We start from the raw sequence: 25,046 nt of genomic DNA, 5'->3' as shown, positions 1-25,046 counted from the left end.
GCCTGCAATTTCCAGGAAAAAAAGAACCTTTGAATTTGAACTTGATATTTAAAAGAAGAAATGAAAAGAAACAGTTGGATTAGAACGAACTGGCTTCTTGTTGCTGGCGTGGCTTTCATAGGGGTCCATCTTGGAACCTACTTTATACAGAAGGCTGCAAAACAGTCTGTGAAGTCTCCGTCTGGAGACAAGCAAGAGAAATGAAGAAAGAAGTAAAATAAATACTTGGAATTGTTAATATGTCATTAAATCTATATCTGTTGACTGATTTCAGAAACATAGAAGTACTTGATTTTATAGCCATAAATTTATATAGACGTTCATTCTTAGAGAATATATTTTATGTTAACACTTAGCAATGTAATACATGGAAAGCAGGTTAATAAAATAAAAGCTGTCTTAAGTTAAACCTTAAGCAAAATGTCTCGCTTAGAAGCTAAGAAGCCCTCACTGTGTAAAAGTGAACCCCTGGTGAGTGAGTCAGCCAGGGCCAAGCTTTCTGTCCTGAAAGGGATTGTGACGTCATGCTATGGACCCTCGGGGAGGCTAAAGCAGCTACACAATGGCCTGGGAGGTTGTGTGTGCACAACCTCACAGTCCTCTGCTCTGCTTGGGAGCCTTGCCATCACCAATCCCATACTAAAGATCCTCACAGCATCTGTGAAGAATCATGTGTCTTGCTTCAGTGACTGTGGCTTATTCACAGCCATTCTGTGCTGCAACCTGATTGAAAATGTCCAGCCGCTGGGTTTGACACCCAGCGTTGTCATTAAATTAAATAAGCATCTTTTGAGTCTGTGCACCAATTATCTGAGGTCTGAAGCCTGTGGTTGTCGAATCCCAGTTGACTTTAGTAACACTCAGATATTCCTTTGCTTGGTACGCAGTATATTATCGAGTAAGCCTGCCTGTATGCTCACCAGAAAGGAAATCGATCATGTCAGTGCTTTGATTCTGAGAGCCTTTTTGCTTACAATTCCAGAAAGTGCTGGAGACCATATCATTTTAGGAAAGAGTATAATTGTGCCTTTAAAGGGCCAAAGAGTTACCACGTCTACAGTGTTACCTGGACTACTCATTGATATGTCAGAAGTTGAATTAAGGAAGCTCTTACCTATTGAAAAGTCAAGTGCCCACAAGGTGGCACTCTTCTGTGTGTCTTTAGCCGGAGACTTCTCTGATGCTGGAGAAGGAACTGTGGTGGTCACTGGAGGAGCATCTCTAGAAAATGCAGTCCTGGACCAGTTATTTCATTTAGGGAGGCAGCTAGTCAGTGACCATGTAGATCTGGTCCTGTGCCAAAAAGTTATCCACCCATCTTTGAAACAGTTCCTCAGCACACATCACATTACTGCTGTTGACAGAGTTGGAGTGGCTCTGATGGAACCTCTCAGCAAAGTGACAGGAGCCACACCTATTGGTACTCTGGGCTCAGTATCTCCTACGAGCTATGGAAGTGTGAAAGATCTGTGCTCTGCAAACTTTGGCTCCAAGCATTTTCTTCATGTTATTCCTGATGAAGCAACAGTCTGCAGCTTGCTTCTGTGCAACAGAAACGACACTGCCTGGAACGAGCTGAAGCTCACATGTGAAACAGCACTGCATGCCTTGCAGTTAACAATGAAGGAACCATGGGCCCTGTTGGGAGGAGGTTGTACTGAAACACATTTGGCTGCATATATCAGACACAAAGCTCATAATGAGGCAGAAAGCATTGTCAAGGATAATGGATGCTCCCCAGGAGAACTTCAGCTGGTTGCTGACGCATTTTGCTGTGCTCTAGAGTCTGTGGCTGGCTCCCTGGAGCACGATGGAGGTGAAGTCCTTACTGACTTGAAGTACGGACACTCATGGTCAGTTCAAGCAGATTCTCCGGCTGTCACCAGTTGGCCAGACTCACTTTCACAATGTGGCTGTGGATTACACAATGGCCAAGAAGAGCTCAGCTGGTCGTTCCTAAGAGGCACACATCATCCTTTTGCACCACAAGCCTGCCCCCCTCACTCAGCTGTGGGCTCAGCCAGCATCCTGACCTTGGACTGCTTGACTGCTAAGTTTAGTAGCCTACAGGTGGCTGTAGAGACAGCCAGTTTGATTTTAGATCTTTCATATGTCATTGAAGATAAGAACTGACCTCAGAGAATGGCATCTTTGCATTAGGAAACAAACCAGTCAGATGTCAGTTAAGAGCTGTGGTTAACTTGTTCTTTCCCAAAGGACTGTTCTACACACATTTACAAAGCTATAAGTTTACTTCCTTAAGAAAAGTATGATTCCTGAATATAGTAGTTATCTTAGAGATTCCATAGTGATTGCTGTATCTTGTTCTAAATTTTATGATTTTGACATTGTTCTTAGAACATGCAGAAATTTAAAAACACACTTATCCATGCTCTATTTTGGATGTTTTCTAATTAATAGTGATTCCACATGTTTAAAGTATGATATTAGATCCTACAGTATCATGAAGCACCCAGTACTTATTGCTCAATCAGAAGAAGTATGCAAACTGCAGACAGTAGGCCCCATTTTTCTCTGCTCCTCACCTCAGACTACACTAACTCCCGGTGAAGTGGTTGCTGTGGAGCTGTGTGCCAGTGGTTGCTGCTATTTTAAGAAAATATGTAACTAGAAAAAAATCAGTTTATGTAATACTTAAGGCTGAAGCAGCTTTGTAATGTCTTCGTGGTCAGAGTGGAAGCACTGATGTGTTTGTAGACTAGAGTCTCGCCTTGACACTTGGCATTCTGAACTAAGTGGTTATTGGGCTGAGGCTGTCCTGTGTACAAGTCATAGAGTGCTCTGCAGGTCCCTGGCCTGGACTCACTAAATGCCAGGAACACACTCAAGTTGTAAACCAAAAATGTTTCCAGGTATTGTCTAATGTCCCCCACAGAGCAGAACTATCCATGGAGAACCGCTCTTATACACTGGAAAAAAAAAAAAACAGAAAAGAAAAAAGAAAAAGTTGGGTTGGGAAAAAAAAAAAAAGTTGGCTCAGCAGCTGCAGTGTTTGCTTGCAAAGCCTGACAGCCTGGGTTCAATTCCCCAGATTCACGTAAAGCCAGATACACGAAGTGGTGCATGTGTCTGGAGTTAGGCCTGGTGTGACCATTTTCTCACTCACTTTCTTTTTCTCCTTCTCTCTCTCTCCTGCAAATAAATAAATAAATAATAAACAAAAAATAAATAAATAAATTCTGAGGAGCTCAGCTATCTGAGATATTTCTGTTCCCAGGTCATGGTCCACAGAGATGAAGCTACACATACAAGGAAAGATATCAGCCAACTTCTTTATATTCTGGCCAATCACAGCTCAAAGACTGACACAGCCCTGGACAAACAAAATAATATGTCTTTCAGATCAAAGACAGAGTATAATAATGGTTTTGGTGGTTTACATTATCAATGGGTTAATATTTCCAAAACTCTCAATAAAATGGCAATAGACATTTTTCTTTGGAAATTGAAAATTCTAAAATTCACATTGAAATGCAAAAGAACTATAATTGCCAACTCAATTTTTAAAAGAAATGGGCAAAGGTGGAATAGTAATTGTACGTTTTTCATTGAAACAAAGACTGAAAAATAGGTAGAACACTGGAAAACAATAAAGTCAAGAATAAATGACTAGCGATAAATGCATCACCACAATTCTGTGAGCATAGATCTTTTCATAGGTTCTGTGAATCAATTGAATATCTGTATTGTTCCTGTTCATAACAATTTTTCTTTTGATCTTTTTCATTTTTATTGAGAACTTTAATATATGACCATACTGTGATTTGATCATTCATATATATATATATATATATATATATATATATATATATATATATATATATATATGTTTGGTTTTTCAAAGTAGGGTCTCACTCTAGCCCAGGATGATGACCTGGAATTCACTATGGAGTCTCAGGGTGGCCTCTAACTCGCAGTGACCCTCCTATCTCAGCCTCCCCAGTGCTGGGATTAAAGGCAAGCACCACCACGCCCGGTTGATCATATCTTTTGATTTAAGCAGCAAAATATTTATGGTAGGCAAGTCTAAAAGGTAAGCTTACAAATGGTGATAGTAGCCTAATGCCAGTTATAGGTTGTTTTACTTTCTGGTTTGACCTCAGTAGATAATATAATTGTTTCTGCAGTTTTCTGCAGTTATTTTTTTATAATTTCCATTGTAATTTCACTCTGTTTTGCTAAAGAACTATGCCTAAGGTCTGTAACTGTGTTCATTAAAGATGAAAATAATCTGTGTTTATGTTAACTGAACAGATGTACTAAGACAGATTACACCCAGAGTTAGTTTTCTTAATATTGGGGTGATGAGCATTTTTGTGACTGATGCTATTCTGCCCTCTAGTGGTCCAAATTGGAAGGGAAGCCCTTGCTCCTCAGATGAGGTCGCTTCACTAATAAATAGCCAGTAGGGGGTGCGCTCCCAAGAACCTCTCTGGGAGCAGGCCCTGCAAACTCGTACTTATGTGGTTGCCTTTATTTCCATGTCTATTACATCACGCTAACAAGGACATTCCTCAGACTCCAGAAATATTTCTCTGGACTCACTTGCTTATGTGAACTTGTTTAAAGCTGTTTTGTTTTGTTTTGTTTTGTTTTCCTGTAATTTTCTACTCTTAATAAAAACTCAAAAACAAAACAAACAGCAACAACAAAAAAACCCCACTGGATGTGGTGGTGCACACCTGTAATCTTAATACTGAGGAATGGAGAAAGGAGGATCAATTCAAGAAACACCCCTGGCTACTAACCAGTTGCAGGGCAGTCTGGGATAAATGAGACCCTGTTGGGTGGGCGGGACTGGGCAGGGAGCCTTGTCAACAGGAGAAAGAAGAAAGGAAAAAAGAAGGAGGGGTTGAGAGGATGGTGGTCCATGTGGGCTACATAGCACCCATGAAAAGGACATGGCTACAATTTCCAGAATTCATATATCAATGAATATAGAAATACAAAATGAAAAAAATGTAAATAACCAACATAAAAACTAGAGTAGAATAACAGAATAGAAAACAGTATGATTCTAATGTTTGACTAAAAAAACTGCATTTAGCAAACAAATCCTTGAAACTTACACAAAGTAATATTAAATAGAATATGAATGGTGAGAATTTTACCCAAATAAGTAGGTAACTATTTTAGTCACATGTTTTAAATGGTCACATATTTGATGGCAATGAATCCATTCTTTGAGCATTCTTTTTTACAAAATATTTTATTTCTTTATTTATTTGAGAGAGAAAGAAAGGAAGGGAGGAAGAAAGAAAGAAAGAAAGAAAGAAAGAAAGAAAGAAAGAAAGAAAGAAGGAAGGAAGGAAAGAAGGAAGGAAGCAGATAGTAAGAGAATGGGAAGCAAATAGCAAGAGAATGGGCATGCCAGGGCCTCTAGCCACTGCAAACAAACTCCAGATGCATGCGCCACATTGTGCATCTGGCTTAGGTGGGTCCTGGGGAATCAAACTTGGGTCCTTAGGTTTTGCAGGTAAATGCCTTAACCTCTGAGCTATCAGTGCAGCCCTACTATTATTTTTTGAACATTTTTGTTGAAAGCCTGTTGGGCAGCCTGGGAAGAGCATGCAGGAGACATTAATCCACACTGTTCTCTGGGTACCAGCTCACTTCACTCCTCCTTCAACAAGCTTCTGTACATGATTGCCAGGGCATGGTTCTGCTTCTCTTCTGACTTCCTCTTTTCCAGCTACCACGCAGTACCTACTCCATTCATTCCACTAAACTAAGTTCTGCTAAAGTCACAAAGGCCTTCTGCACTCAGCTCCACTGGACCATTTGGTTCTCACATATACTGAAAGCACCACCATCTTCTCTTCTGCACACATCTCCCCCCTTAGATTTTTCACGGTAGGGTCTCTCGCTTTAGCTCAGGATGACCTAGAATTCACTATGTAGTCTCAGGGTGGCCCTGAACTTACAGCAATCCTCCTACTCTGACCTCCCAAGTACTGGAATTAAAGGTGTGTGCCACCATGCCCGGCTCCCATTTCTCTTTCTAACTATATTGGATTCTTGCCTCAGTGTGCTATACAGACTGTTCCATGATCTTGCCTCTAAATGTTGTTGGTCTGCAGGAGAGTGTGCAGGCCCTCCTCTCATTGTTCCTCTTGTTGGTAAGGAACAACATACATTCTCATGTTCTGAGACACACAACCAAAAATCTCAAATTCGTATCTCAGCAATGCCAAATTTATCATTCCTTTTAGACCCACCTGCAAGTTAGACTTCTGCCTTTCCTGTCTCTCAGACACCTTAGGAAGGAATCTAGAATTATTTTCATTTCATACATCATATGTAGTATTTCCCATAGGAGGTATTGGTACAGAGAGTGCGCATGTGTGTGTGTGCGCATTACTGTGTAGGACTGAATGCTGCAGCATTGAAAGTACTTAACTGTCTGTTTCTTGGTAGCAATTCCAGCACCTGCCACACTGATGCTTATCTACTTGCATGATGTGAATGCAATGGATGAAGAAAGTAGACATTACTGGCCACTCATCAATTTGATTCAGAAAACTGCCAGATTTTGGTTTTATGAAAAACAAATCCAAGTTTTGTTGGGTAACAATGTAATAAATAAGATGTGTGTGGTGGTGCATTCCTTTAATCACAGCACTTGGGAGGCAGTGGTGAGATGATCACCATGAGTTCTTGGCCACTCTGAGACTACATAATCAATTCTAGGTCAGCCTAGGCTACAGCAAGACCCCACCTTGACAAACAAAAACAAAAACAAAACAAAAGAATATAATAAATAGCAAAACAAAACACAATATTTAATAAAGTCCCAAACTGAACATGTTTACTGACTTTACACAACATAAAGGCAAATATTGGTCACATAAATAATAAAATATAACATATATATATTAAGATACAAGAATAAATAGAATACAGGTACACAAATAAATAACTTTAGGGCTGTTGCTCCTGATTTAATAAGTTCTAACTAAAGCTGAAATCAGAGTCCTTTGAAGTGACCAAAGACACGTGACAACATGTGCCATGTCAGATTCCTCCAAGGGAATCATCTCAAGATGACCCCAGGTGTCCGTCCTGACTCAACCTTTCTTGCAGCTTGGCCACTGAAGAAATGGCTCTCAAGATTTCCACTCGGACAATTTCCCAGGCACAGTCACTGTATTTCTTCTCTTCCAGGTAGAGCCGGATTCTCTGGAAGTACTTCCTCAAGGCCACACTGGGATCTCCAGCTATCAGGGCAGATGGTTCCTCCACCATCACTTGCTCCAAGCAGTTGTCCAGGAGCTCCAGCTGCTGGTGGAGCTCAGTGCGGAGTTCATGCAGGAGGGGGGCGCTCCAGGCAGCAGAGGAGCGCTCTGTGTGGAAGAGGCTGAGAGTCTGCTGCAGCATCTGGTGGACGACAGACATGGCCTGGACCTTGTGCGACTGACCACCATCCACCATCCCCGGGGAAAGTCGAAAGTCCCTTCTGTCCTTCAGACACAGGAAAGGGGAGACTCTCCTCATTTGGTCCAGGAGGTCAAAGGTCCTTCTGCTAGGCAGGACAGAGTTGTGGGGCAGGTCACAGCCCAGAGAGCTAACAGAGCCATAGCTGCACACCACCATGGCGGCCAGTAGAGGGAGCAGGAGAGCCATGGGGAAATGAAGATGCTGCTGGCCTGGCTGAGTTGGGGGCTGGGTGAAGCTTGGAGCTGAGGTTCTCTGAAGACATGCTGTGCATGCATAGCTCTTAAATAGTACACAGACAATTTTCACTTTCTGGATGTTTTTCTCAACTTTTACTTCCTTGTTAATTTCCATTTGTGTATTTTCATATTGCGTAACAAAACAAAAAACCAAGACAATTAGTCTCCCCAACCATACTCCCCCACCCCTTAAATTTCAGATGTCAGTCAAAGTGGATACTTGCCAATCAACTGAGAAATGTTTGGTTTAAATTAAGAGGATCCTGTTTATGTAGTCTGGCACACACGTTTACACTGACACATTTTTCATAGATGTGTTACTGCTTTTCTTTTCTTGTACAATATTTTTAGCCCTGATTATTTCTACTCTCCTTTATCTTCAGAGAAAGTCAGGCTCCCTCAGACCCCATGGCTTTCTGTATATGTTTAGGGGTTTACCAGATCATCTGTGGCAAATAAACTCTTTATATTTAAAAATGTGGTTTAGTTCATGCTTTTTGCACAACACAGGCTGTTAGCCGAGAATGAGTTTCTCTAGTGTTTTCTGTCTGTGGTGGTTTACAGTTTTTGTCAACTTTACATGACCTAAAGGGTCCATTTAGTGTAGGCTAACCTCTGGTCAAGCATCAAGGGATTACCTTGATTGCATTAATTAATGTGGAAAGACCCACCTTAACTGTGGGCAACACCATGTCATGGGCCAGAATTTCAGACTGTATAAAACAAAGAGAGGAGCCCTGGCACTCATCACTCTCAGTTTCCTTGCTGTGGGCTGCATGTGAGCTCGGCGTCAAGCTCCTTCTGCTATGCCTTCCCCGCCATGACACTCTAACCTGGAACTGTATGGTGAAATAAAGGTTGAATCTGATTTTTGTCAGGTATTTAAGGAAGCTGATGAGCTCTTCCAGAGCACTCAGGCAGGGTCCTGTGCTGTGCTTCTTTGGTGTCACAAGTCAGGATACACTTAGACCCCTCTGTCTGTCCAGTGCTCCTCTTCTGTACCACTCCTGGGAGCAAGCCTTGTTCTTTCCAGGTGCTCATGAATGTGGAGATTCTAATTCCAGGTGATGTCACTCCCCACCACCACCTAACTCCTATGTGGCTATCACATCCCTTAATCCCCTCTGCTCTAGAATGACAAAGTGTCCTCATTCCACACTCAAAAGATTCCATTCTGAGAGCAGGCTCACCACATCCTGATGACTTTAGGACTACATTACTGAAGAGGACTGTCCTCTGTTTGCAAAATAACAACTCTTGAAGATCCTTGCCCCTGTACCTAGAGTGCTTGAGTGAAGGATCCTAGCTCTCAGTGGATCTCTTCTAAATAAATACATATAAAAAATGCAACAGTCCTCAAATGATAATAACAAGTGTTATCCAACTGTTACACTGTTGAAACATTGTTCACCTCAGATTTTCTGAGACAGACAGGGGATTTATTGATGATGCTATCTCATTAGAAGCTAATATTACCAGAGTTAATGACTTTCATGGTCTTGTAGCATGGTCACATCTGTGTGCTTTGTCTATATACGACTCACTCTCATAATACAGGGCACTGAAAACAGATTAACTGCCAAAGGGTAAGATGTGTCCCATACTCCCTCATGAATTTTTGGCTTTAGGATTAAAAAAAAATAATTTTTATGCCTTCTCCTTTCTTTTCTGTGAGGGCTTAACAATGAAGGTGTATCTTGCTGATCTAGTATTACTTTCTACTTCATTATGAGGTTAACATAAAAATAAGAAAATAAAAGAATAATGAAAGGGCTGTGGGATTTTTGTTCTACAATTTTTTTAATGTTTATTTATTTGAGAGTGACATACAGAGAGACAAAGAGGCAGAGAAAGAGAGAGAGAAAGAATGGGCATGCCAGGGCCTCCAGCTGCTGCAAACAAACTCCAAATACATGTGCCCCCTTGTGCATCTGGCTAACGTGGGTCCTGGGGAATCGAGCCTCGAACTGGGGTCCTTAGGCTTCACAGGCAAGCATGTAACCACTAAGCCATCTCTCCAGCCCTGTTCTACAATTTTTGAGACATAAGATTTTTTTTTATTTTGAGCCAAGGTCTCATTGTATTGTCCAGGCTGGCCATGAACTCATAACCCTCTTGCCTTAGCTTCTGGAGAGCTGGGATTAGAGGCATGCATGACCACATTCAGCTAAGGCATAAGGGCTTTTATTTTCCATTTCAACATTGCTGGAAAGCAGAACTCTTCAGCTGTTTGTGGGCAAAATGGAAACAAACTTAAGTCTAAATCTTATGAAAGAGAAAGAAAAAAATTTCTTTCTGCTGAAAAGAGGGCAAACTCTCAGCAAAAAATTAGGGACCAGCTGGGCATGGTGGTGCATGCCTTTAATCCCAGCACTGGGGAGGCAGAGGTAGGAGGATCACTGTCAATTCGAGGCCACCTGAGACTACGTAGTGAATTTCAGGTCAGCCTGGGCCAGAGACCCTACCTCAAAAAAAAAAAAAAAAAAAAAAAACCTAGGGACCAAGGGCTATGCCAGAGGGAAAAGGAAAAGGGGTGATGTTGAGATGCTTGAAGAAAGGAACAGAGCTGGATGTGTGAGATGCTCAAAGAACCACCATTGAATCAATGATTGGTCTTCAGCCTTGAAAGTGCTGCCAGCCTATATTCTTTAGTTGAATCCAGATGCAATCTACTCTGAGTAGAGGAGGAAGAAGTGAAGCCAAGCACTCACAGGTGTCTGGGAACTAGACCCCAGTAACTAAATCACTAGCCATGTCTGGCAGGTTAGTGAATCTCATCCCTCTCTGAACACGCCACCTAGTTAACCATCCACTCAGACAATGAAAGGACTGCCTTAGAAACTTGGGAGAAAAAGGAATAATTCAATAATCCTAAAGAATCTGCGCTTGATCTGGAAAATAATGATGGTGTTTAAAAATAACAGAGAAATTTATGGCATAGTAAGGAGACCATCTAATGGTGAGAAACATTAGAAAATATAAGGTCAGTGCTCTGAAGAAACACTATTGGGATTACACTCAATTATAGCAATTGAGAAATACCTATGTGGAGTAAAAGACCAAATATCCAAAGTCAATACCTTAAGGAGATTTAAGAAAAATGCTTGTTTGGAAAGGCCCATTAAAGAAGTGAGGGATAGTAATGTACATGAAATTTATGAACCAAGGAGAGGCTATGACATAATTAGATAAGAGGGCTGGGGAGATGGCTCAGTGATCAAAAGGTGCTTGCTTTCAAAACCTGTTGGCCCAGGATCAATTCCCCAGTACCCTTGTAAAGCCAGATGCAGAAAGTGGTGCATTCATCTGGTGGCAAACAACCCTGACAAACTCATTTTCCCTCTTTTCTCCTCCTCCTCCTCCTTTCTCTCCTCTTTCCCTACCTCCCTCTCTTTCCTTGCAAATAAAAAATTAAAAATAAGTACTTAAATAAAAACATGGTGCATAGCCTGCCTGGCGTGGTGATGCACGCCTTTAATCCCAGCACTCGGGAGGTAGAGATAGGAGGATCACCATAAATTCAAGGCCACCCTGAGACTACATAATTAATTCCAGGTCAGCCTAGACCAGAGTGAGACCCTACCTCGAAAACAAACAAACAAACAAACAAAACCACAGGGTGCAGAAGTGAAATTAAAATAATAGAGATTATCAATTCAACTTCAGATGCCAAAATGTTTAGCATATGTAGAATGTTTAGTTAGTTTAGCATCAAAGGATCTGATATAAGTGATCTAAAATGACTCACTTCATCTTCTGAGGAGTAGAGTGTATTTTACATAGTCATTAGGAAGTAGATAATTTCCTGTCAAGTGAAAACAACTATCTAATTACTAAGTGACTTCTCAAAAAATATACTAGATAAAAGAACTCTATTAACTCATCAACTGTAACTATCTGGGAGCCTATTTGTTTTAGACTCTTAAAGTTTATTATGTATATTTGTAAACATCAGGATAAATATTAAAAAATTTCCATTCTATGTATTTTTATGGACTCAGACTTTTCTCCATTGGTTCTTCTGGATTCCACGAGGCCCTCTTTTCAAATTTGTTTATCATTCTCAAAAAGACTTGACTTCCTGCCATCCACTGATAAAACTCAAAGAAGAATCTTCCCCTCATCTTCCCAGTAATGGAGCTGTCACTGTCAAAAGACCTTTTGTATGACTAAGGTCAAGGACATGCATATCCTATAAGGAATGACTTTAAAGTGTCCCTTAACCAAAAAGTGTTGGTTTACTGTAAAAAACATCCCTAGTGTGGTGTCTATGGTTGTCTGCAGTTGTCTAAGGTTGCATCACAATGGGTGATTTCCCCATAGCTTGGCCTCTATGTTTCCTGGGCTTTAAAAAATATCGTTTGGAGCCAGGCGTGGTGGTGCATGCCTTTAATCCTAGCACTCAGGAGGCAGAGGTAGTAGTATCATCATGAGTTTGAGGCCACCCTGAGACTCCATAGTGAATTCCAGATCAGCCTGGGCTAGAGTGAGACCCTACCTCGAATAAACGAAAAAAAAAGAAAAAAATATATTGTGGTGGTTTGAATAGAATAGATAGCCCCCAATATATTCAGTTGCTTGTTTGTAGTTTGCATTTGCAGCCACCTGCCCGGAGGCAGTATCACTGTGTGGATCTTAAGGTGTGGTGGTGGGTTTCAGGTTTCAATCTAAAGATATGCAAAGTGTGCCTAGCTGGAGTTCCTGAAGTGTGCTGTGTGGCTTTTGGCTTTTTGGCTTGTGCTTCTCTCTGTCTGCTTGGGCCTGTGAAGGCAGGCCAGCTTCTTCTGCCATTTATAGAACTTCCCCTGGATCAGTAAGCTTCAATAAACATCCTTTCCTCCATAACTGTGCCTGGTCTGGAAGTTCATCTCCGCGAACCTGAAGCTGTCTGCTACATATATGTATATCGTTTGGAGTGCACATGTTTACCAAAACTTGAAATGCAAACTTTGCCATTGCTAAGATAGTGGTCTGCCCGCCTGTGTTCCCAAACACGAATGACCTTCACAGACAGAGAGTCCCGCACACCGAACTTTTACCTCTGCCCCTACTCTGCTCACTCACCACTCTCATGTGGCAACAGCCACAGTGCTCTTGTCTATGGTACTGTCCAGGGCTGATGGCTTCTTGAGGTGTCAGCATGGTTCCTCAGAGCTACTCTTCTGGGTCTTCTTGCTTCACACAGAATCACAGCAAATGCAGCCATGGGCTCTATTGTGGTTTTCTTTATGAAGAGATGAGAATTTTGTTTGGTATTTTTGTGTGTGTAAGAGAGGGAGAGTATGGTGTGGTGCATGTGTATATGGTGTATGTGCATATGAGGGTGAGGCTAGAGGTTGATGTCAGTTGTCTTCCATGATTGCTCTTACTTTATTTATGGTGGCTGGGCCTCTCACTTGAGCTCAGAGTGCAAAAATAACTAACTAAATAAATAAATAGAAGCATATCTGACTGTGGCTGAGAGCAAAAATGATCTGTAGGTATAAGATAAAAATTAAGGAGGAAGTTTGACAACATATCCATTTAGCAATGCAGTAGTCAAAGGTAATTCTCTGCAGCCTCCATTCTTCCCAGTCATGGCCTTTGGATCTGATTTTTAGTACCAGGCATGAGTTACCTCCTGTGGAGTAGTCCTCAAATCCAACCAGAGAATGTTGACTTCCCTCACTACAGTCATGCTGCTATGCACTGCAGTGCACCTCTTGCATGGAGGGTCAGTATTTAAAATGGTAAGAGTCACTGCTGGGTGGTAACGTTGAGGACTTTTCTCTGCCAGCAAAGAATCTTCCCACAGTATGAAAACTAGCCAGCAGGAAGGAAGCTTCCACTTCAACTCCAACTTGATTTCTCCATGTCCTACACCCAGTGGGAACAGAGTCTTACCTTTTATTTGTGGTGGGCAGACAAGACCAGAAAACCATGTGGAGTAAAAGACCAAATATCCAAAGTCAATACCTTAAGGAGGCCCAGTGTGAAGTTCCTGGAGGAGGGTCCTGATCCAGGCAGCAGAAGAATAATGTGTGGAAGAGGCAGAAGATCTTTGGCAGCTTCCCATGCATGCCAGAAAAGGTTGAGACTTCTAGAAGTGGTTGCCACCCACTATCTTCTGGGAGAATGATAAGTCCCTCCTGTCCTTCAGAACAGGAAAGGGAACATGATCAACCTCATTCTGCCAAATACACCAGAGCTTCCTGATGGTATGTCCATGACTCTGATGTAGGTCAGAGTTCATCACTGATACCGTTGTTATGGGCAGGCTGTGGGCATCTTGAAAAAGCCAGAGAAGCTGGATGATGTATGTGACATTGTGACTCTTGCCCCTTGTGGTAGTTTGAATTTGTGTTCCCCAATAGACTCAAATGTTTTATTAAAGCTATCACTTGGAGTTCCAGCCACCTGGCAGGAAGAGATGTCACTGTGGGCACATCCCTAAGGTGTTCGTGGGGGAGGATCTGAACTCAGACTAAAGGTATGCAGAGCGCTTGAGCTCTGCCTGGAGTACCCAGAGTGGGCTTGCTTTTGGTGGTGCTGGTGCTGATCTCTTCTTGCTCTGCCTGGATCTGAGAAAGAGAGCCAGCTTCTTCTGCTATACTGGCACTTCTGGATCTCTGAGCCTGAAATAAATTCCACCCCCCCTCCCATAAGCTGTGCCTGGTCTGGAGGATCATCCCAGCAACATAGAGCTGATTTGACATACCTAAGTGCTCAGAAGATCTTTCCACACATGACTCTTTTTTAAAATTTTATTATTTTTTTTCTCAATTTTATTAAACATTTTCCATGATTATAAAACATATCCCATAGTAATACCCCCCTCCTCCTTTTTCCCCTTTGAAATTCCATTCTCCATCACATACACTCCCTATCTCATAAGTCTCTCCTCTATTTGGATGCCATGATCCTTCCCTCCTCTTATGATGGTCTTGTGTAGGTAGTGTCAGGCATTATTATGAGGTCATGGATATCGAGGCCATTTTATGTCTGGAGGGAGCACGTTGTAAGGAGTCCAACCCTTCCTTTGGCTCTTACATTCTTTCTGCCACCTCTTCCGCATTAGACCCTGAGCCTTGGAAGTTGTGATCGAGATGTTACTTGGTACTCTAGTTACTTCTTTCCAGCACCATGATACCTTCTGAGTTGTCCCAAGGTCACTGCCATCTGAAAAGAGAAGATTCTCTATCCAAAATGAGAGTACCATTAATATAAGGGTATGAGTATTAAGAGAAGTGCTTACTGGGCAGTTTGATAATCATAGTATATACACTTATGCAGACCTCAGCAGATGTTACATCTCTAGTGCTCATGACTACCCCTGCTTTAAGTTTTCAGTATCAGGGATGTATTCCCTCCCTTGGAGCTGGCCTCCAGTCCAATTAGAGGGCAGTTGGTTTCCACCATGACAAACTTGCCATTATTGCACCCATTGGCTCATTTGGACTGGCTGGCCAATTATAAGGCTTGCAGTGTCCACTGTTGAGTATCTTCACTGGTGGTGTATCTTTCTCCCATTGAACTGCATGTAGAATGGCTTCTTCCAGCTTTCTGTCAGCTGGTCTACATGGAAGAGGCTATCAGCTCACTTCCAGCAGGATTACTCAGTGGCCTTGCAACCCAAGTACACACATGACTCTTAAAGTGAGAGCACAGTATTTTGCATGTTCTGCATACACTTGTATATTATTTGCATTCACTTTAAATGTTCCCTTAAAAGATTATGGAACATCATGATTTAACTTAATTTATTTATTTTCTCAACTTGAGTTTCCTCAAGATATTTCAGTTGGTCAAAGAAGGGATGTCTTTCAAATGAGAAAAGTCATTCTGTTACAGGTAAACATAAATCATTCTCTGTGTTAATGAGCAAGACTACAGAGAAGAGAGTGATGATTTTCCTCCATCACAATCTTCTGCTAAGGTAACCATTATCCTTTTTGAGATGATCTGGTCAGTGCTTACAGCTCCTTCTTACAGAGAAAACATAGGACAGCGAGTTACAGAATATGACCATAAATAAAACTACTCTATCTTAACGAGTTTCAAAGTGATCAGAGTTTTAAACATACTTTAAATTTTTTAGATTGATCATTTAAGATTGTCTTGTTGCTTTGGAATTATTGTCTCTTCATTATGTGTGTGCATGTGTGAGTGTATGTGTGGATGAGCCTGTGCCCTGGCACACATGTAGCAATGAAAGGAAAACACAGGTATTGGTATTTGACTTTCACCGTGTTTGAGGGAGGGTTCCTCATTGTTCACTACTGTGTTTGCCAGGCTAGTTGGCCTACATGCTTCTGGGAGCTTCACCTAACCCCACCTCAAATTTTTCCAGAGGAACACTGGAATTATACATGCCTGCCACAGTGTTCTGTGTTTTATATGGATGATGGCAATATAAACGCGTGCGCTCATGCTGGTGCTGTAACCAGTTATTCATAGACCATCTCCCCAGCCCAGGAATTATTTTCTATTTCATATTGACATTAGCACCTAAGTAGGGAAGTAAACAATTATTCTTTCATAATTTCCAAAGCATACATTTTTTTCTTTCTACAGTTAATGTAGAATGCTAAGGTTTCATTTGGGCAAACTGAGATACAAAAAAAAAAAAAAAAAAGAATGTAATTCTAAATATGCTCCAAAAAATAAGAAAAAAGACATCTCAGATGAGAAGAGAATGGAAGTGATCTTTTCTTTTTCATCCTCTGCACAACCCAATGTGCCTTGGTCTTATTACTTCTACCACAGCAGCTCCCACTAACCCCACTCATTCCATCTGCTTCCTCAGTGTAGTTGTGGGTTCAGTCCACAGAGTCGCTTGCTGACATGCAACAGAGCATTGATCACATATGTTATCAGGTGCCAATAGTAATAAGTTATCATTGTAAAAAGTAAAATGTCAAGATTTAATACCAATAAAATATTAGACAGAGGATTTACCAATAGACAATATTCCCATAAAATCTAACTGAACCTTAAGTATCTTTCTACAAAGTAAAACTTGGGCTGATGAGTACCTCAGAGCTACAGTGCATACCTAACATGATGTAGACCCAGTGTTCACCCTCTAACATGTGTGCACAAGCAAACATGTAGACACACATATACCACCCTCAGAACACACATACACAAAATAAAGATATGCATGAAACACAATCTAAATTCTCCTCCAAAACTACCTGTTTTTCTGCTCTATGTTACAAATAAGTTCTTAAAAGTATTTTGCATTTCTGCTCTGACCACCTCCCAGGCACAAGTACTGTATCTCTTCTCTTTCAGGTAGCCAGTGATCCTCTGGAAGTATTTCTTCACAAGCACTAGGGAGTCTTGAAATATCATGGGAGCCTCTTGCACCCCACCTGCTGCATCAGACAGACTTGCATGCAGGTCACTCAGCTGCTGATAGAGGCCAGTGCAAAATTTGCCCAGGAGGATCGTCTCCCAAGCAGTGGGCAAGTCCTTGCTGCAGAAGAGGTTCAAGATCTGCAGGGTGAGCTCATGGAGGACAGAGATGGCTTGAGTGTTCCGGAACAGCTTAGTACTGGACTCACCCTGGGGGATCTAAAGTCATTTCTGTTCTTCAGACAGGAGAACAGGCAGATTCCCCTCACTTGCTCCAGGAGAGTCAAGGTTCTCCCGTTTCCCCATCTATGGGTCTGAGGCAGGTCACAGGTCACAGGCCCGAGAACAGGAGGATGTGCAGCTGAGCACCACCAGGGCCATGAGGAAAGCAAAGGGCCAGGCCATGGGGGATTTGCAGATGCTGCAGCTCCATGGGGAGTGTGGTCATCACCCTCCACCTCTAGCTTCCCTGAAGACCAGGCTTTGTGCACACATCTTTAATAGTAATATTTCCATTTTCTGGATCCCTCCTCTTACTTTCCACTTCCCTTTTCACTTTCTGTAATTCATTATCTTTCGGTGTTTTAGATGATTCTCAACCAATTTGGGTTTCATTATTACTTTCACTTTCCCTTCTTTCCATCAACAAAAGCTTTCTAGAACTTTATTCCTTGGGCTGGAGGAATGGTTTAGTGGTTAAGGTGTTTGCCTGCAAAGCCAAAGGACGCAGGTTCAATTCCCCAGGGCCTATGTTAGCCAGATGCACAAGGGGGCACATGCATCTGGAGTTTGTTTGCAGTGGGTGGAGGCCCTGGCATGCCCATTCTCTCCCCCCCCCCCCACCTTTCTCTGTCAAATAAATAAATAAATTTTTAAAGTTTATTCCTCAAAAAATTTAATCCTTAATTAAAATTTCATTATATTTATAGGAAAAACATATATGTGTGAAATTTACTTTTCATATCCAGGACAAAGTAGAAAGTGACAAAATTTCAGCTATATATTATACATAAGACATTCTGAATTTAGCTTAACTTTACAACTAAATGTGCAGTGAATGTAAGGTATATATAAGTTGCAAATTATATTTTCCAGATCCATAATAATAATGGAGATACAGTGATACACTTCAAAATCACTCAAATCATTTTAAAAGCCTAAAATGAAGTAATTTTATTCGCACCAGCTCTATTTTCTTACATTTTAATTAGTGTAAGAAAGCGTATTTTTATTTCAGTAGGTGCTAATTATTTACCCAAAGATTGTAAGCATTTCTTACATTAAGGGTTGCTTAAAATTATTAATGTGGTTAAAAAAATCTGCAGTAGAATGAAGTCATGTATTATAAGCTATTTGCATTTAATACCCAAACCTACCTCACAGTCAGAAGTTGAACAAGGTTGTCATGATAAGCACTGAGAGCTTGTATGTAGCCAGGGCTACCTCTTAGAATAGGACTTTGAGATCAAAGTTCTCAAGTGAAGCATCTTCTCCCCATGCCATCTGATCTTGCGATTGTTCATCATCCTTCATGATGACAGCTCAGCACTTCTCATGTGACACAGGAGCAAAGCCAACAGGAGAAACGAGGAGTAAGAAATTAGATGTTATGTCAGGTGTGGCGGGACACAGTTGTGATCCTAGGCCTCAGGAAGTGGAGGCAAGAAAACTAAGGCCAGCTTTGGCTACATAGTGAGTTTGAAACTGTGCCATACTGTTCAGTCCCCACCCCCAAAGTGATCTTGGCTGTGGTTCATCTTTGGAGGACCACAAATTACTTGATGGTGTAAAGTTTGTTCACACTCCTTGTGATGGTTGATCTTGATTATTGGTTTGAAGGGACCTAGTATCACCTGTGGAGATTAGGTCAGCCCTTGTGAGGGATTAGTTTGATAATGCTGAGGTAGGAAGATGCACCTTCCTACCTGAACATTCTGTGGGCTAGGCCTGGATGCTATGCACAGGGGAGAGCTGGAAGAGCGGGAAATCTATCACTTTCTGCTTCCTCACTTGGACTGAATGTGAGCAGCCGCCCTGAGCCCCTGTGGCCACGCCTTCCGCATCAACATGGACCGTGACGTGGAAATCTAAGATGAAATAAACGCCTCCTCCCATAAACTGATGTTCATCAGTGTTCTGTCCTGCAATGAGAATTTGACTGAAACACCTTGTCTAACTTTTGCAGCTTGGGAGATTTAAGGCCAATGTTAGCATGGGTTTTATAAAATAACATGAGATTGATTCTTTCTCTGCATATTTGCATTAAAATTCAACTTTCCCAAAGCAGTTAAATTGGTGTCAAACCTAGTCACTTCTTATCAACCCCAAGCACCCATCTTTACCTATGTTCATAGCTGGATTAATACTGAGTATAGCCCTGGTTGACTTTCCCAGTAACCCTGTACATTGGCCTTATCTTTGTTACTTTGCCTACTAATGTAGTTGTCTAAGCCCTTACGTTGGTACCATTTCAACAGCTGGTTTGGAAACAACCTTAGCAAACCAGCTCTGTAACAATTGCACTTGGTATTATGGCTGTGTTCTCCTCAGCACCAGGCCCAGGGGTATCACTCAAGAGACGGCTCATGTTTCCACCTTCTCTTTGTGAGCCTTAACATTGAATACTGAATTTAATGGATAAGAATTAATTCTTATGGATGAACACAGAAAAAGTTGACTTAAGATGGAACCTGCTCCTCATTAAGATGTTATGTCATTGTTTAAATGACATGAAGTAACTTAGACATTACAACACATAGTTAATAAAATAATGGAAAGGTTTGTGAGACTGAAGTCCAATTTTGAAAGATGTATTGCTGTGGTTGAAATGCTGCAAAGTAACATCACACAGTTCCAAGAAAGCTTTCAAAATAAGAGCAGTCAGTGGATGCATTGGAGTTCATTGCTCTGTTTTGATTAGTTAGCAAGGCACGTCGGCCTTCAGCAGCACCTCCCTGATGAAGCACAAGTCATCATCACTGGGGCAACTTCCTCTCCCCAGAAAAACACTTGTGCTGGCTGAAGGCTGACTAGTTTGTTAGCAACTTTTTTTATAAATAGAGTTGTTTTAGTTAGATATATAAATTCTATATATAATAATATTCAACACTTGATAATTGACTCTATTGTATTGTAAATGTAACATGTAGATGGATGAGGAAACCTCAAATTCAACACTTTCTTATGAGGTATGCTTCACTGGGGTCAGTTAGAACTGAGCCAATAGTATTTTTTGAGGTATGCCTGAGTGCAGTGACATAAAGATGGGTGGTTATACCATAAAATTGGAAGAAGAAAACTTATAGGGAAAATTTTATGAACTTGGATTAGGTAATAAATTCTTGGATATGACACAACAAAGCAGATAACTAAAATATATATATTGGACTGATGTGGACATTTATAAATATTGTGTGTCAAGAACAAAATCAGTTGCTGGGCAACAGTTCAGGTGGAAAGTACTTGCCTTGTAAGAATGAGTACCTGAGTTTGATTCCCAGGGCCCACATAAAAATTCATGTGCTGGTCAGCATCTCTAATCTAAGTGCTAGGAAGGTGGAGATGGAAGGATCTCTGGGGCTCCATCACCAGCCACTTTAATTTAATTGGTGAGCTCCCATTCAATGGCAGACCCCGTCTCAAGAAGAAGTGGAATGTCTATCTTTCTGTAGTCTTCCATACACATGTACACATACAAGCATTCACAGGTGCACACATTTACATGGCATGCACACACACACATATGGGAACACAATCAGTAGAATAAAATAATAACTTTAAGCTTTGAAGAAAATATTTGCATATCATATATCTAATAATGCAATATCCAAGATATATAAGGAACTCTGTTAACTTGACAATAAATGCCATGTAAGTTAAGAATAAACAAAGGAGGTCTGGAGAGATGACTTAGCAGTTAAGGCATTTGCCTGCAAAGCCAAAGGACCCCGGTTCAATTCCCCAGGACCCACATAAGCCATCTGCACAAGAGGGAGCATGCATCTGAAGTTCATTTGCAGTGGCTGGAGCCCTGGCGCACCCATTCGCGCTCTCTCTCTCTCTCTTCCTCTTTCTCTGTCACTCTCATAAATAAATAAATAAATAAAATATACAAAGGATTTGATTAGATGTTTCTTCAAATTAGACACCTGTAGTAGACAGGTCCACAATGCTGGAATGAACATCCAACCAAACACAGTGCATGGCAGGAAGGAAGCTTATAGATCCATAGGAAGCTCCCTCAATGGTGGGAGAAGCTGGCACCCTTTCTCAGAGCCAAGAAAAGAGAAGCAACTACAGCTAGAAAATACCAAAAAGAAGCAAGCAGGGACCTGCTAGAGCTCACACGGCTCTGTACACCTTTGGGCTGGAATGAGATCTGCCCTCAAACACACCTTTGGGCTGGATCCCAGGATCTGTCCCCAGTGACACCTCCTCCAGCCAGGCACATGGAGACCCAATTTACAATCTTAATAAAACACTTGAATGTGGGGGACATACATTCACATTCAAACCACCACAAGCACATATAGCCCAAATTCGTATTACCTGTGGTTGAGTGTTTGCTCTGTGCAGAAACTGATGTGTTAAATCCTAATCTCCAAAGTGTTACTATTAGGAGGTGGAGCTGAGATTAACTCTTGAAGGCAGAGCCCTCATGAATGGAACTAGTGAAATTATAGAGAGCCATATGGATATAGTGGGTTAAATTTCAAGATTTTGATATCATTTACTTCCATAGCCCTTCTTTTCTGCATTTCTCTTTCATTCCGGGAAATGTTTCCTAATTTTATGTCTTGTTGTATGCACTCTCTCATATCTAATTTCTGTACATAGCCTGTTGTTTTTTTTTTTGTTTGTTTGTTTGTTTTTTTTTTTGTTTTTTTTGACGATGCTTCTGCATTCTCATACCTCCAAGGCACATTGGGAATAAAACCCAAATTTAGTTTTTTTGTTTGTTTGTTTGTATTTTTGTTTTTCAAAGTAGGGTTTCACTCTAGCCCAGGCTGACCTGGAATTCACTCTGTAGTCTTAGGGTGGCCTTGAACTCATGGCAATCCTCCTACCTCTGCCTCCCGAGTGCTGGGACTAAAGGCATGCACCACCATGCCTGGCCTCCAAATTTAGTTTTTTAAATCTCAACCAGTCATTACTCATATGCCCATAGCATCTGCTGTGAGCTCACTTTCCTTCCCTGCCCTTTGTATCATTCGGCATAATTGAAAGACAAGAAGCATTTATTTATTTTATTGTCTCTATACCCGTGACACTGAAACTGGGGAAACTCTTCATTTTCATAACTTAAGTAAATTACACAACCTCCATTTTACCCAATTTATACATATAACATGAACGAACATAACCAAAAGCTGTGAACATTATATCATAGTAAACCAATCTAAGAAATTTGACATTTACTAAATAAATAAGACAAAATATAAAATAAGCAACATTAGAAACTAACTGTGTTATAATTTTACTGCAATGCAAATACATACATGTCCATACAATATACAAATCTTACATGTATGACCCATACAAACAATAATGGAAATAAAGAGATAAATATAAGTACATAAATAAACTTCAGATCTGCCATCTCTGAAGGACTGTTGCTCTTGAAGTTAATTATTTTTCACATTCATACACTTAGTAGAATCAAAATATTTGGTGAATTTACTCAACAAAATGTGGCAAAAGAAGAAATAAGAGCCTGTCAGAATGACCACAGGTAGATGCACAATTTGCAGATGGCAGAGCATCAGGAAGGAGGGTTTCAAGATGACTCCAGGTCTCTCTTTACTTCCAGCCTTTCTCGACACACCTTCCTCATCAGGAGAAGGCTCTCATGATTTCTGATCTGACGATTTCCCAGGCACAGTCGCTGTACTTCTTCTCTTTCAGGTAGAGATGAATTCTCCTGAAGTATCTCCTCAAGGCCAGGCTTGGGTCCTCAGCAGACCTGTCCCCTCCCGTCGCCTGCACTAAACACGGCTGCAGGGCCTCCACGTGCTGAAACAGCTCACTGCGGAGCTGGAGCAGGAGGGTCTCATCCCAGGCAGCAGAGGCGTGGTCTGTGGAGAAGAGCTGGAGGGTCTGCTGGAGCACCAGCTGGGAGACAGACATGGCCTGGGCCTTCTGCAACTGGACACCGTCCACCATCTCCCGAGGGAGTCGGAAGTCCCTTCTGTCCTTCAGACACAGGAAAGGGGAGACCCTCCTCATTTGGTCCAGGAGGTCTAAGGTCCTTCTGCTAAGCATGACAGAGTTGTGGGGCAGGTTACAGCCCAGAGAGCTAACAGAGCCACAGATGCACACCACCATGGCGGCCAGTAGAGGGAGCAGGAGAGCCATGGGGAAATGAGGGAGCTGCTGGCCTGGCTGAGCTGGGGGCTGGGTGAAGCTGGGAGCTGAGGTTCTCTGAAGACATTCTGTCTGAATGGTTTTTATAAAAGAAACACGATTTCACTTTCTGAACATCTCTGTACAATTTTGCTTCCTTTTTTGTTTTCATTTATATGTTTTCCATGTATCTTATGAACGTAAGGCTAAAATCTTCCTATTACTATAGAAGATGAATATTCCCAGTACATTTCACCTACTTCTAAACAAGTAGTAATTAACATTCCAATGAAAAGCGTCTGTGGCCTAAAGTCAGAAATGTGTCCATGTATGTCAATCCTCATTTGCACATACAAGCACAATTGTACTTTTTCACATACAAATACTGCTGCTTGCTCTATGAAGACATTTTCAGCCTCAATCTTCACATCCCTTTTTCCTTCCTTCTGTTACAGGACAGTGATGCTCCCTTGACCATTAGAATTTCCTTGAAAACATGCGTGGTAAAGAAGCTCTTTACAAAGGAGAGCAGAGGGTGGCCTTCTGTTTTACTTCAAGGAAATAAGGGTGCTGCTGGTCTGGGTGAAGCTGGGAGCTGAGGTTCTCTGAAGACATTCCCTGTCTGCATGGCTTTTACACAGGAAAGATGATTTTCATTTTCTGAACATCTGTGGTGGTTTGACTTAGCTGTCCCCACAAACTTAGGTGTTCTGAATGCTAGGTTCCTAGCTGATGGAGATTTGGGGATTAACACCTCCAGGAGGCAGTGTATTGTTGGGGGCGGGCTTATGGGTATTATAGCCAGTTTCCCCATGCCAGTTTCTGGCACACTCTCCTGTGGCTATGGTCCATCTTATGTTGGCTAGGGGGTGATGTCCACCCTCTGCTCATGCCATCATTTTCCCCTGCCATCATTGAGCTTTCCCTTGAGCCTTTAAGCCATAATCAACCTCTTTTTCCCACAAGCTGCTCTTGGTTGGGTGATTTCTACCTGCAATGCGAACCTGGCTGCAACAACATCTCTCTACAGTTTTATTTCCTTTTTTGTTTTCATTTGTTTGTTTTCCATGTGGCCTAAGAACACAAGGAGGCCAAGCTATTCCTTTTACAATGGAAGATGAATTTTCTCAGTAAACTTCAGGCATTTCTAGCCAAACAGTAATTAACATTCTTCTGAGAGTCGTCTATGGCCTAAAGTCAGAAGTGTACGCATATATGTAAATCCTCATTCACACACGCGAACGATTATATACATTTTACAAATAAATATTTCTCTAGGTAGAAATTTTTGTCTTCTTTATTTTATAAAAAAGTGAAGCTCCCTTGACCCTGTTGGCTTCTATAACTGTTCAATGATGCCTATAGAACATAGAGTGCATTTCTGTTTTATCCTAAAGGTGAGCGATGACTGGTGAAAGAGCTTCTCTGATCTTTCTCTCCTTTGGACATGAATCTGTGCAGGATCATGTTGTGCCTCATTGGGGACAAAGGTTAAATTATTGTGGCCTCGCCCTTTCTGTCCATCTCTTCTGTACTGAGGTCTAGTTTCTTCAGGTGGTAACGACCACCCTTCCCTGAGTGCTGTCTCTCTCTGCCCAGATGTGCATGGATGAGGAGGTTCTAGTCCCCGGGTCATGTTGCCTCCCCAGAGCTGAGTGATTCACATGGTGA

The 25,046-nt window shown here is 41.5% G+C and overlaps 3 protein-coding genes and 1 pseudogene across 3 annotated transcripts; 1 reads left to right on the top strand and 3 right to left on the bottom strand.

The window, feature by feature from the left end:
• Nucleotides 1-410: 410 nt before the first annotated feature.
• On the top strand, nucleotides 411-2,605 carry LOC101610234 (McKusick-Kaufman/Bardet-Biedl syndromes putative chaperonin-like). The gene has a single exon (XM_045142094.1). The coding sequence runs from the start codon at nucleotides 421-423 to the stop codon at nucleotides 2,131-2,133; it is 1,713 nt and encodes a 570-aa protein (XP_044998029.1). The 5' UTR covers nucleotides 411-420; the 3' UTR covers nucleotides 2,134-2,605.
• A 4,454-nt stretch (nucleotides 2,606-7,059) lies between these two features.
• On the bottom strand, nucleotides 7,060-7,644 carry LOC101610527 (interferon omega-1-like). The gene has a single exon (XM_004658406.2). It carries the CDS (start codon nucleotides 7,642-7,644, stop codon nucleotides 7,060-7,062), a length of 585 nt encoding a protein of 194 aa, XP_004658463.2.
• Nucleotides 7,645-16,883: 9,239 nt separating this feature from the next.
• On the bottom strand, nucleotides 16,884-17,438 carry LOC101610816 (annotated as a pseudogene).
• Nucleotides 17,439-22,865: 5,427 nt separating this feature from the next.
• LOC101611106 (interferon omega-1-like) lies at nucleotides 22,866-23,387 on the bottom strand. The gene has a single exon (XM_012948762.2). The coding sequence runs from the start codon at nucleotides 23,385-23,387 to the stop codon at nucleotides 22,866-22,868; it is 522 nt and encodes a 173-aa protein (XP_012804216.2).
• Between the last annotated feature and the right edge of the window lie 1,659 nt (nucleotides 23,388-25,046).

The sequence above is a fragment of the Jaculus jaculus genome, chromosome 1 (genome assembly GCF_020740685.1).
Source record: "Jaculus jaculus isolate mJacJac1 chromosome 1, mJacJac1.mat.Y.cur, whole genome shotgun sequence".
In the NCBI taxonomy this organism is placed as follows: Eukaryota; Metazoa; Chordata; class Mammalia; order Rodentia; family Dipodidae; genus Jaculus; species Jaculus jaculus.
Note: the sequence above shows the minus strand (reverse complement) of the source record. Positions and strands in the feature narration are given on the sequence as shown.